A 14,099-nucleotide genomic window follows, 5' to 3' on the forward strand; every position below is an offset into this window, starting at 1 on the left:
CATACGACATTCTGCACACGCGTCGAGTTAATTCGCACTGTCGCGCGACGAAGAGGTTGGACAATGACAAGGTACTTGACGATAATGAGGAGTTTAACGCTTTTTATATGTAGAACTGGAAGCTATAAACCAATGATGTCAACGTTTAAACAGCGAGAGATCGGTACAAAGTTCTCTTCTTTTTTTTTTATCAGATTCACAACCGCATACAATTTTCTGAAGTATATAGCTGAATACCGAGAAGATCTGCTATTCAAATGCGTATGAGTATAAAAAATATACCTTAGGACTATGTTGTCAATACTTAGCTACAGATTTGGAAATGTAAGATTAAGTGATCGACATTATTCTAAAAGAATTGTAAGCTGACGTTGCACTATATGACAGGCATCGTTTTAAGAATATTGGGAATACCATATGTTACTGATATTCAGCAAGAATTGTAAAATGACGTAAACTACCAATCTCGAATATGTTAATAATCAAGAATTATACGTATGATTTGCGTGAGATCAAAGATTTTAATTACTTCCAAAAATCCATGTAAAAAATTAATCCTTCAAATTCGAAACTATAACCTCTCCCCGCCTCGGAAAGTGTTTGCATATCGAATCTCGGTGTTTCGGCCGCGTAATGCGCTCCGTTCTCATCGCGCGACTGCCACGAGCTATAGGATCATCTCCGATATCGCGTCAGGCCAGCGACGACTCGGCGTACCCGCCCGGCACCATTTGACCCGGTCGATTTGCCTGAGTTCTCCTCGTCCAATCGGCTGATCTCGTTAATTGTGCAACGTTGGGGCCCGGTGTTGTTTGTCGATCCTGCCGCGTTTCATGCCTCTCTTTCTCCGTGGGCGATTCACGAACCGACACGGACGGCCCGGAGGATCGCGTCAGGTTGTTCCTGGCCGCGAATATAACACCGGTGTTCCTTCTTCCTCGATCCAGTCACGACTTACCATAGGCGTGGTGCAGCGATCCGCGGCAAGAAGATGGACGGTTTGACCTCTCCCGTGGATTTAGAGTTCGATCACGGAAGCTAGCTACGTTCAGCGGCGCTGTACGCCTTTCTCCGACGGAAATAATCGTTCAACCCGTTGAAAAATTCAACAACAGACATCTTATTAACCGTCTGGGGACTGAAGTGTTTCTGGTTTCTCACTGGAAACTTGCATCAGTGTTACTTAATCTCCGAACTGTCGAGCCGTGATATATAATATTTTGTTGCTAGGCACTGAATGACAACAATTTTATATTCGTAAGCAAGTGACAACAAAAATGATACCTTTCTTAAAGTTTGTGATTAAGACTGTTTGCCGAGAAAGTTCAGCGATTAAGAGGTTAATTCGACTGTAATAATATATCTTTATCATTTGCTTGAAAACGTTTTAGAAGTGATGTAACTGTACTAATACACAATACGATTACATTACGAATAATTCCAACGAATATCATTCAAATATATAGCTATTGCAATCGAATCGAATGCCAAATATATTTTATCATAGAAGACTTAATCAACTGCTACAACAATAGAGATCAATTTCTAAGTACATTTACAATGTAGACAAGCCCCAGGGTACCAGCATATAAGCAATGTCTGCATTAGAAGTTCAGAAAACGAATCTGTAGAGCGGTAGGTCTATCCAATCCGCGATTTATGGTGTCCGTGACAAGGAAAAAGGGTCGAACGAGGAATAGTCGAAAGAAGGCCGTCGAACCGGGGTCGGTAGGAGGAAGAGGAACGGGGTTGAAGAGAACGGTAAGAAAGAGAACAGCGACGGCGTGAAAACTTGCCGAAATCTCCAGAGGGGAAAACAGAAGCTGTGTCTTGACGTGCATCGCAGGGAGCTTCTTCTTCACTCCACCTCCGACCGTTTTCTCCTCCTTCGGCCCGCGTTCCACCCTTCCCTTGATCTTTCTCTCCTTCGCTCGGTGAACAGGGGTTAAAGCTGGCGGTCGGTAGGATGGGCGGGCGGCGGTGGTAGCGACATCAGGGGCGTACGAAGAAAGGGGCTGCGGAGCGTGGTAGCCCTAGTTCGTTGGGGTCCAGGGTGGGGGGTTGCACGGACTCGGGCCACAGTAGTGGTGTGTAGTAGTCAGCCCGTCAGGAGGGGTAGCGACCGTGTAGCGAAGGTAGGGGCATCGATCGGTCATGCGCAGACAGTGCCCGAGCACTCGACTCGCTCTCCATGTAACACCGTACAAATGTATTGGCGGCATACTGTTATACGGTGCCCGGCTACGATTAGGGGGTGCGGAGGGCACGGTGCAGGGAATTCGATCCTCTTCCTCGCACTCACCGCGGGCAGGTAGCGATACTTGGCGATAGCATTGTCGAACCTTCCACTTTCGTTCGTACTTTCCGTTTCTGTCAGCGATTTCCCCTTCATCCCTCCAGAAAACCGAATCCATTCGTACTAAAAAATAATACGAAAATACGCGATCTAACTATTTACATCATCCGTCCAACCTTTCTATCATCGATCTAACTGCAAGCTTAATCTTCAAGACCGAAAATGACAGAGAAAAATGCGCTGTTTCAAAGTGAAACGGGGGGTAGCGTTGTCGGTGTAGTCGGTTCGCCGCTACGGCCTGGCGCGTTAAACGAAGCGTGCCCGTGTAAGTTATATCGGCGAGAGTGGCGCGGGGATAGGTTAGGTTAGATCATCCCCGCCGGCGGCGTCCGCGTACCAAGCAGGGAGGCCGCGCAGCCGGAGAGTCCGTCATGTGACTGGAGGCGGAGGCACCACACCCCCGTGGGGTGCAACGCGGCGGCTAGGGGGGGCAGGTCGTAGCGGGTGGACAGGGGCCGGGGCCGCGGGCCGCGGGAGGGCGGGCTGACAAAGCGAAAGGGAGGACGAGAGGGTAGGTGGGGGGAGCCGTTGGCTCGCTCGAAGGGTGGCTGTCGAGTGGAGCAGGGGGGCGCCGCGGCGCCTCTCTTGCCTCGAGCGCAGTGCGACGTCGCGACGTGCCACGTGCGGTGGCAACACACCGGGGGAGGTACAACCTACAAAAATCACTTTCTTCCTTCCCGTATCGTGTACCGTCGCGCGGCGTCCTGTCTCCATCCTCGTACCCGCGGATCCTCGGGTCGCGCCTCGTCGTCCGCGCGCCGACCCTCGCTGCCGCCGCAGAAAAACCACCGGTGAACCGGTCCACCGTTTTGGTACCGTGCCGTGTGGCGAACCATCACGGGTCACCGTTTCTAAGTAGCCGCGGGGGTGTGTGACACGGATAAAAAGCGTGGAGTAGGGGGAGCACAGGAAGAAGGGGAGAGAGAGAGGGAGAGTGGCACGAGTAGTCGAAGGACGAAGCGGTATCGCGCGAGAAAACGGCGAACGGCGGGGTCAAGGGGGAGGCGAGTCAAAGAGAGGGCGAGAAAGGGATCGGATACGCCGAGGAGAAAGTGAAAGACGCGGCTCGCGTTCCGCGTTTCGAATTAGCCCCCCACGATAATCTAGCGGCGAATTAGGTTGTCGGCGCCAAACGTGTATGTGAGTGCGCGCGAGTGCATGCCGAGAGAACGCGAGAGACCGTTCGCCGCTTCTGCCGTTTGTTTCTGCTTCTTTCTCTGCTCCTTGCGTTGCGGTCGGCGTTGTTGACTGTTATCATTTCGACCGTGTTTCACGCGATCTCCGACGACAGGAATCGCGGAAACGCCGCGGCGTTACGGTAGGAACGCGAGACACGGAGTGACCACGAGCCGCTGTCGCGTCGCGTCGCGGCGCGCGCGCGCGCGCGCGCGTGCTTCCCTTGTGTTTCGCGAGTCGTCGACGCGGTGGATCCTCGCGAGGGCACGGGCACACGAGTGAGAGGACCTGAGTCGTAATTTTGCAGTCGTGTTTACGCGGTCCTAGGCGTGAGTCATACTGCGCAACCGGTCGTCGAAACGAATCCAGTGCACAGTTCTTGTTTTTTTTTTTTTTGGTTTATCTCTCTCTTTTTCGCGATCCGTTCGACGTTCGAGCGTCGCGTGTTCCGGTCTCGCGCTCTGAAAGACAATCCCCGGAGGACCGGTTGTGACATTGTGATCTTGAAACCGACTTTAGTGCGTTGGAATGTGAAAGGACGAACACTGGGCACTCGAGTATATCGGTGGTGAGTACGTGCGTCCTTTATTTGCCGCAATTTTGTTTCCTTGTGTGGCGAGTGACGGATTGTGCCTGACAGGGGACGAGGTACGGCGATTTCACGTATTTCTGTTTTTACCTTGCCATCTTCGCGGCGTTTCTCGCGGTGATACAAATATGAAACCTTTTGGTGACAGGAATGTCAAAATAATTGTTCTTCCCATTTTGGTTTTTCGAGGGAACTTGCAACGGTAACCCATGTATTCTTCAAATGAGTTTAGATGGTGGCAATTTTTTAGTTGAGATTGTGTGCGTTGACGTCTTTACATTGGAAACTGGTATGATTTACAGCTGTTATCTTTTATTGTGTCTCGTATAGAAAATTATAAGAAATCATGACGTTTAACATTGTGCCGGCAGATTGACCGTATCCAGTGTCCTGGTAAGAATAATGACGAAATAGTTCGATGAAATGCTGCACAAAGTCGAGTGCGAATTATCGCGTAGAATCCGAATTATCTTTTCGTTCCGTGGAAGTGCAAGGCCGTACCACGTCGGGGAGTGGTATTTAACTTTGCTTAACTAAGTTCTCGATCCGTTGACGGAACGCCTGAGGACTTAAAACGGGGAAAGTGTAATTCGTATTTTTCCTCGGACTCTCAATTTTCGTTCGTCTCGTGCTCCCTGTTTTCCTTGGACGTTGGCTCCGTTTCTAGAAGATTGTTTGTTTTCTTCATGAATACTCGTTGTTTGCAAGTTTTTCCATTTTCCTTCTACCATTTCGAAGTTTCGCGGATCTCGTCCCTGAAACATTTCTACCATAATAAACGTTCATAACTTCCGATACTTCACCGGGAACTATGGTTTGTCATTAAGTTAATAAATAAAAATTATTCTAGAAAAATCAAGGACAAAACATATTTACGTAAATTTTCGATTTTACGAGTATTCAAGGGCTTATTTGTTCATATATTTGACGTGAATGAGTGAAAAATTAAAATCCCTCATGTCTGCAATCGGATGTAAAGAAGCAGAGCTGCCTCGTGCACATTAATTTTATATTGTGCATCGCGATTTACATTATGAACTTTTCCTTTGAAGCGGAAAAATTTACCAACTACAAATAAAGCAATGATTAATTTGAAAAATACGAAGGGGGAACTGTTTCCTGGCCTGCCGACAAGTTGTTTATATTTTATGATTACATTCCAATTTAATTCATTATTCATTGTTTCGTTCGTTCATGAACGACAATATCGTTTCTCTGTTTTCAATAGACAAGCGCGCTCACGGGGCATGTTGTACACGTACACATATATTTTCTTTTTCAATTGTAGCAGTACCGGTTTATCATTATATTAAATTGACAATCAAATTTCAGCGTAGCTACCGATTGTCAAGTTGCCCGTAATCCCGGGCAGGAACACGATATACGATTTTCGAATTTATTACGCTTTTAAAATCCAGCGAAAATATTTCAGAGCGTTTCATGCGCTGTCGAAGTCACCGACGGAAGATGCCGCCCACCGATCGTCTCGGGACGTGAGTGAGAAGCTGTCATTGATAAGGTGCTGACCAGCGACAGGTTTTGAGGGTTCCCAACACTTTCACAGCCACGGAGGACACTAACAACATGTCTTACCTTGCCCTGGACTCCAACGCGTGGCAGGTAAGTGTTAAATCTTTTCTCACTCGCATTCCTAATTATTTACACATTCTAGAGTTGGAATCAAAGATAATAAAACGTTTTGATCTGCATTAAAACCTTGTCAAATAAATAAATCAGTCAAAATTATTATATGTGTGAACATTTGAAATGAATATGTCTTTATGCAGAATTGTTTAAAATGTTAAGAGTTATATTAAAACCTGTCTGAAGAGAGTAGTATACTTGTAAACATAAATATATAGTGATCATACATGATGTTGATTATTTTGTATAGTTCATGATGTTAAATAAACTGCAGTTGTTTAGTCAACTTTATCATTTTAAACTAACTACGAATGTGTAAAAGAAATACAGGAGAATATTATCTTTCATGTTATAATATTTTTCGTGTTTCTTGAGAACATGTGTATCAAATTAAATTAAATGTAAAATGTAGAATATGGTAAATTGTAAAATGCGATTAAAATCTATAAATGCATTAACACTCGCAATATGTTAGTAACGAGTGGTATTCATTTTTCTAATAATAATCACAGATGTTTTTACAAGCTATTGGAACAAAAAAGTTCATGAAATTCGCTTGGAATTGCGACTCGGACGATACATTGTTTTCTGTGTGCTGTAGAAATTGGTGCTATCTAGTTTGCGTAAAGTGCGGTAATTCAGAAAATAAATGTTTGTTGGCGGATAGATTGCTTTCAAACTATATTGAACGGTCACGGTTGATTTCAGTGTACGTTAGATTCGCTAACGCGTTTAAAGCGCGCTGCAATATAAAACGTTCAGCTCGAGAACACATTTTGAAAGTAATATTCCGATCTTATGGTGTGCAATTGAGATAACCCATTAAATAGCACCGATAAGAAAGTTAAAAGAGGTTTCTATAACATGCTATTGTAGTGCGATAGGATTCTATAAACCTGGTAATACATCTAATCTTCTTAAACAGTATGATTAAGTGTAAGGGAGCATCACTTCAAACTTTCTAACTGAATCATTTCCACATTTCAATTACAGAATATTTATCATCATCCCTTATTGAATTACACCAAGTACAAAAAGTATTCGCACGTTTAATTTCTCTACATAAATTTCGAGAATTACTCCAAGAAAAATATTATTCAAGTGTTATTTATATTCGCAATATTTATATAGTTATACATGTGGTAAAATATTTAACAATTCTTTGAGCAAGTCATCGTCGAAGTAAATTTAACGTAGAAAGAAACAGGAAATTCATTTCACTGTGTTTGGAATAAAAACTGGGTACTGTGGAGTATCGCTCAAGGCGATGTTCCTAAAATCGCCAGTCGCGTGCCTCAATTTGACACGATTACTGTAGAAACCCCCTAGTCACGACCATACACTACTGGATCTAATGATAAGATATAAGAATTTTACACTATGTATCTAATTTTGAATATACATGGAAAGTAAAAAATTAAATGCACTGTTCAACTTATCAACTGGTAAGAGTTTTAGACTTTAAACTACAAGTAATATTCAGATTGCTCACTAATTTGTCAAAAGTAATTTTCAGTCAAACCAACAATATTCACAACTGCGTTATCCTACTATAACATTCATCCTCTCTTACCACTTTTAGAAACTCAAATTTCTGCCTGTTCTTTATTCATATTCAATCAACTAGCACTGTTAATACAGTCATAAATATATTTTAGTTCAATCGCGCGTAAGCAATACTTGCCCACATCGTTTTTGTAAAATCATTTCTCTGTCAACGACGTGAAACTCTTCCCTCAAATTTATTTGTTCGTCTTCCGTCTTCTGAAAGTGGCGTACAATAAAATTTAACGAGCAGCCTTACGTCTTATCATTTTCTCTTACCGACGCACGCAAAGTGGACAAAACAAACCGACGGATCCTCTCGCCTCGCGTCCCTTCTAATAAACGTCACGGATCACGGAGGATAGATCAATCTTCCGTGGTCGCGCGGTGATCACCGAGGATCCTCGCTCGTTCACGAAGAAACCAACCGAGCAACTGTTTTCCCCCCGTTTCCTTTTTGCCGCTTAATTCTCGGCTGTAGTTGCAGTCATTATCGGGGTAAATTAGCGACGCTCGATTCGCGTCCCGACATTACGAACTTGACGAGGGGGACCGAACGAACAGGATTACGCCTGCGTAATGTTGAAAAATGTGCGCCGAGGCGGGCGCGGTTTGGGTTACATTCGGCACGCACTCGCGAGTCTCGATACACGTCTTTTGGACGTTGAAGACTGCCCTTTCTTCGAAGGATGCGTGTCCTTTGCGAAACATAACCGTCTTTATAACACCTACTTTATGTTGCGATGCTTATCTTGTCACATTCCGTTTGGAACGCTCCACTGGACGACGTGTTAATACCGTCTTCTGCCCTGAACCTTTGGTTTAATTAATAAATTGTGTTCGTAAAATTCAGTGACAATTTTAGTGAAATTAATTGTGATTTATATTACATATTTAGTTTTTCATAGAGATATTATTGAAGTTAATGTATTTTTTTAATTTAATAAGAAAGATAATAACTACAATTAGTAAAATTATTGTTAATATGATGCTTTGTACAAATTTTTACGGACATATTTGTTGCGTGTTGTACAGTAATCTTGGTTAAGAAGCAGCTGCGGTTCGTCGAGTGAATAAATCAAAGGTGGTCCACGAAAATTGATCGCGCATGTCAGATTTCAAGCAACAGGAATTCCCTGTAGCAGATAAAAAAGTTAATACGGTCGCGGTTAAAGGTGGAAAAAAGGTCATTCTCGCGATGAAAAAGTTCGGTAATCGTCGCGACATATTCGACACAGTATGGCGCGTATCAAAACTCCCCTACGGTAGCCACGGAAATCACATAGTGACGGCAGGAAATGTAAGACCTCAACCATGGCGGATAACGGAAACAAGCTTAGGCAGACTCGGCCCATATCGAATTATGCTGTTAGAGAACTTCGCTAGCTTTGCCTAGGTTACCTAAAAGACGGTAGTTTTGGCGTTGTAACCGCCCCTTCCGGCTCCACGTACTATACACAGTTAAAGTTCATCTTTTGATGTTTCGCTTCAATTCCGAACCATCAAGGTATCGCGTTCTATTACTTACCCGTCCGTGGAAATGCCCGAAATTACTTTCAAGTAACGCAATTTTCGAATCTTTCATTTGCAAACACAGATTTACTACATTCGTCGTTGAAGTAAGTTACCTATCCCATAATAACGCAAATGATTTCTCAAACGTGTGAGACCTTCGCTGAAGAACAATTAATAACGATTCATAAGAACCCTGCCTATAAACGAAGCACTAAGAAAAGTTAACTATTCGAAATTAAATGTTCCTGAAAATCTTTAAACTTCAGAGAAACTAGACAGTTCCAATGGATATAACCAATATCGAAAATCCTATCTTTTTCAAAAGTCAACAATTACACTCCTACATTATTATATCCTTCCACAAATTTCGACTTGACTCAAAATAATAATTGAACCATCACGAACAATGCAAAACCAAGTAGTTCCACCGCGAAACACCCACAAAATTAAGCATCGCCTATCCCACGAGCTTCCACTGCACGAAACAGCAAAACCGAAAGGAGAACTCGACGCAAATAATTCAATTGATCAACAATACTGGGCACAATTTATGCGAGAGGAGCGACAGCGGCGGGGAGGGTTCTAGGGAAATCGTAAAACTCATCCCCGGGCCCCGTTGTTCACTTAATCGAACCCGAAGCACGCATCCTCGCCCCGTGACGCGGCCGGCCGTTTTAACGCGCGAACACGAGCGCGAAAGTCGAGTGGACGCCGAAGACAAATATGCGGGGAACACGAAACCGCCGTGGTCAAGAGTCTTAACTCTTCTGAATCCGGGCGAAAGCACGGGCGCACGTGCGTGCACGCGGTCGCCCTTCGATGAAATATCATCGACGTGTCGTTCGGAGGACGGCCGTGCGGTTTTTGCGGTTTTCCTATCGTTTGCGGCCAACGAACAGTGCAAGATGGAAAAGGACACCGACGCGGAGGGTACACCGAGCGAATAAGAACGCGAACGATCGGTGACGGGAGCCGGAGAAAGAGAAAATGAGAAATCCGCCACGTGAGAGCGGAGTATTAATTCTGCGTACGATGGCACCCCTGTTATTTCAAGCAAGGACATGACCCGCCACTCGCCTCCGCCACGCGTCCGCATCCCACTTTATTGGAAAATGTGCAAACACTCTCTTTCTGCTGCCCCCCTTCAGCCACCCTTGATCCCCCGCATCTTCCGCCATGTTTTTACACATTCTTCTTATTACCTGTCTGACCACCGTTCCCTCTGACTGTTTCCCAACGGACTCAAAGCGGAATGGAACGTCCGTGAATGTTCCGTGACATTTTATTACATAATACAGGAATACTGAAACAATATAGGAAATGGACGTTTCCAGCGATTAATACATTAAAAGCGCGCAAACATAAATGGTTGTAGCTTCCCTTTGGATCCGATATGCTTTTCAAGGGACTTTATCTTCATCGAAGTAGACGGTATCGATCTTGAAACAGAAATGAAACGTAAAGGACGACTGTTTTGTAGCGTTGATTAAAAGAAATATTGAGCATTTAATGGTATCTTATAGGTTTCTGGTTTGCAGGGTTTAATATGTGAGTTCTTGTTTCATTGTGATTGATCTTGAAACATTGAACGAGAAAAAATTGTTTTGTGCATTTCGTTGGTTGAGAGAAATATTAAAAATACAATGGTATATTATCGTTTTATGGTTTACAGTTCTTAGTACGTCCTTATTTCGTTCGTTCGAAGCTTTGACTATGTTCTTTCCTAAATGAAAATGCAAATACGCTTACCGGGATTAGCGAAGGCGTAATGAAAACGTTTGTCTTCCGGTCGATCACTTGGTTGATTTGTCGCTTGATCTTGGGCCTAATGCGTGATTCACTGCTTTGCATGGTGAACGAGGTAGGAACAGTTGGTGGCTACATCAAAAAACCCCGCGCACTTCAAAGTCGCTCGATCTGTCGAGCCGTTTACGAGGCACCGATAGGAGAGGGCTGCGGGGCAGGGGATTCGTTTGCCCAGCGAGCGGAGTAATGGAGGGTAAGAAAGAGGAGGAAGGGTGAACGAAAAATAAATGATACCCGAATTAGCGTAATCGTGTGATGGTTTCACGAGGGAGGGATCTTCGTCGCAACGAAGGGGTATCGCGGGGGATTAGAAATTTAATTTCGATTTCATTCTGGCGTTTGACGTTCCTCGCTGCGCTTTGGAGATTTCTAGATTAAGCGATTGCCGCCAAATTTTTTCGAGGGAAATCTCGCACGACTGTAGCACTTTCGGTTTGCCAGAAGTATACTCGAAATTAAATGAGTCGGTTGTTTGACAAATAAACGATGCCCCCTTTCCTGGTGCTCAAGATCAACTGTAACTCAGTCTGCTGGATCTAACCTTTAGTTTGGTATTTTGTTTCACATATACGATTGAAATCTTTGAACGGAAGTAGCTGGAATGTTACTTTTAATTTCTTTTCATTTTCTATTGAGATATTTTTATGAGATAAAATGGTTTTACTGCTGAAGAAAATTACTGCTCAAAGATATTTTATTTGCTTACGATAATTAGAATCAAAAGAAAGAAAATAGAAGAGTGTTTTTTGTTTCCATATAATTATTGGTTTGCTTTTGTGCGGTAAGTAGTAGTTATAACTGTAACAAACTTCGAATGTTCACTTTCATTATATTCGAAATCATTTATAACTGTAGATCGTAGCTTTTTATGCTTCATCGTAATTCAATTTGTGGTCTCCTGCAAAGATATACGTGACCGCGTTATGGTGGCAATTCTCGTGGAACGGCACAGAAGCTGCATTTATTTAATTTACAGAAACTCCACGCAACAGGAGAGACACATTGCGTACTAAGGTGGCTTTGTTAACGTTCAAACTTCGACGCAGAGCGAAACAGGAATGCTCTAAAACATAGGTGGCTGATGTTCAGTAATTACAGTTCCACAGGCGAGTCACGTTCGCAGCATGCCGCACGCAAAGGGTTGAATAAAAGATGATGAGCTGATGTTGGCCGAGCCACGGCGATGCCAAACATCCGCGATATCCCCTGAAAACGTTGGTTAACCCAGTGACAATGCGGAGAGCGAGGTCCATTGTCACCCCATCGGGCACAAAGGGCTGTGCCACTTTGTCCGCGCACGCTTGTGTATGCCGAGCATGTCACGAGACACATTCCTGTATAATGCAGAAGGCAAATTCAGTTGCACGTGTTTCAGGGCACTGCAATTCCACCGTGGAAGATAACTTTCATGACTTTCGACGTTAACGTGAAAAAATGCTACGACCAAGAGGGTGACACGGGGGTGACGACAATCATGATCAGGAAAAGACTTTCACTCGCAGTTCGTGGAGTTGTTCGCGAGTAGAAATTTATTCTTTTTAAAGAATTTGATATTAATGTTCTTGTCAGATGAAGAAGTTAATAAAATCTACATTGAATGTCATTAGTGCGTATTATTTAAAATTTTTAAATAATAAATAACAATCGCTTCCTATGAATGTTACTTTTCCCTTGCTCCAATGGACAAGAAAAAGATTATATAAGATTTATAAAAGTTCATACAACAATTGTATTTTTTCTGATTGTACTTAAATAATTATTTTGTTGCTTCACATAACCTATCTTTACAACTTCCATACCCTTCCCACAATCCCTATATTAAATACTAAAGAAACAACAACACAGATCTCACAATCCTAAATCCCCAAACGATTCACTCCAACGTAAAACACAAACCAAACCCACCCGCTTCCAAAATTGAAATCAAAAGCAACTGACAGCCGATCTTTATCCGAGCGTTTCAGCCCTTAAAGAAAATTCCGTGTCGCAGAGTCGAAGCAGGTGTCCCGCGCTTTCCGCAATAATAATTTTTCTAGACCGTTTCATTTGGCACGGACGTCAGACGCGACGCGCCGTGATCAGTCAAGCGATGTCGGCTTGTGTTTTAGTCTTTAACCCGTTCTGCTTCCAGTAATTAAGACTCCAGCATAAAAAAGAGGGAGGGAGATAGGGACAGAGTGGCGAGGGAGCGAGAAGGAACGAAGGAAGGAACGTAGAACGAAGGGTGGAGGCAGGCGAGAGAACGACGAGGCGAAACCGTGGTCGGAAGGGGAGAAGAGCAGAAATAGAAGAACGGGTGGGTAGTAGGTGGTATACGGTGGTTGGAGATAGTGGAGGTGGGGGCGTCGATGAGGAAGAAGGATAGATGCAGAAGCAGAGAGAGAAAGAGGGAGAGCGCGCGCGCGAGAGAGAGAGAGAGAGGGACGAAAGGGAGAAGGTGAACGTCGAGGCAAGGATGGGGAAAGAGAGAGAGAGAGAGAGGGTAGGTTGGCTGTACGATGACATGCTCCTTTGTTCTGCCCTTTTGCGGAAGACACCGTAGCGAGTAGCATTTGCAAGCACAAAGAGAAATAATGACTAGTCCAGTGTTCAACTAATATTTGCTTCCAACTTTTCCCGAGATTTTTTCTCCGAGAATGCTTCCCTTTGTCATTCGTGAGAGAGCCGGTAGACACGACGTTGACGACGCTGGCCCGGTTCGGCTTGTCAGAAAAAGTGCTCTGCTCCGCGCTCACCTCGGCACCGCTCCTCAGCGGGGGTAGCATCCGCGACGGTGGCGGAACGACGAGGTTTAAGACGACGAACGGATGGGCTAGTGCCGCCGTCCGTCGTCGTCTTATGTACCACGGAACAAAGGATTTCCCTTTTGCATATCTAACGGACACACTGTCCTCTGCACGCGACTTTTCTTTCGTTTACACTCGCCTTCCGTTTCAGTTTTCTTCCTGCCTTTCGGCTTTCGGGACAAACAGCACGCCACTTCTTGTTCTTGTTCTTGTTGTTCTTCTTTCACGGATTTGCTACTGTGAGTTGTTACTTTTTCTGTTGCTTTCTGGATGCGGAGATTTTGCGAGCAACGGGAATTCGGGATGACGAGGATCATTTGCAATCAAGCATTTACGATTTGTTGGTTAATATGATTTGTAATTTTTGGGTTTAACGTTCGTGGATTTTGTTTAGTAATGTTTGTTTCAGTTTTCTGTGTTTGGATTATTTCAGTTTCGAAGAATGGGTCTAGTCGATTAAAGCCAGAGGTTGATGTAGCTGTGAACAGTATAAAAAACTGGGAGCTATTTTCGTGCAACGAAATCAATCTTTCAATTTTAATTTGTTTCAACACAAAGCATTCTTGTGGAAGAGTCTGTAACATAGATCAAGTAACTTCGAATAATATAAGTGTATTGAACACTTTTATTTAGATTGAAAATAACGAACATTTACATGGCTGCGTAACGCACAGTGACATTT

General features: G+C 44.0%; 1 protein-coding gene across 1 annotated transcript in view; it reads left to right on the forward strand.

Annotated features, from left to right (window-relative positions):
• Positions 1 to 5,598: 5,598 nt before the first annotated feature.
• TfAP-2 (transcription factor AP-2) overlaps positions 5,599 to 14,099 on the forward strand; it is a 244,862-nt gene continuing 236,361 nt past the window's right edge. The window contains exon 1 of the mRNA XM_031991390.2: positions 5,599 to 5,741. Within this exon, the coding sequence (XP_031847250.1) occupies positions 5,706 to 5,741 (36 nt within the window). The 5' untranslated portion in view covers positions 5,599 to 5,705. The remainder of the gene's footprint in view (positions 5,742 to 14,099) is intronic.

This window comes from Nomia melanderi, chromosome 6, assembly GCF_051020985.1.
Source record: "Nomia melanderi isolate GNS246 chromosome 6, iyNomMela1, whole genome shotgun sequence".
NCBI lineage: Eukaryota > Metazoa > Arthropoda > Insecta > Hymenoptera > Halictidae > Nomia > Nomia melanderi.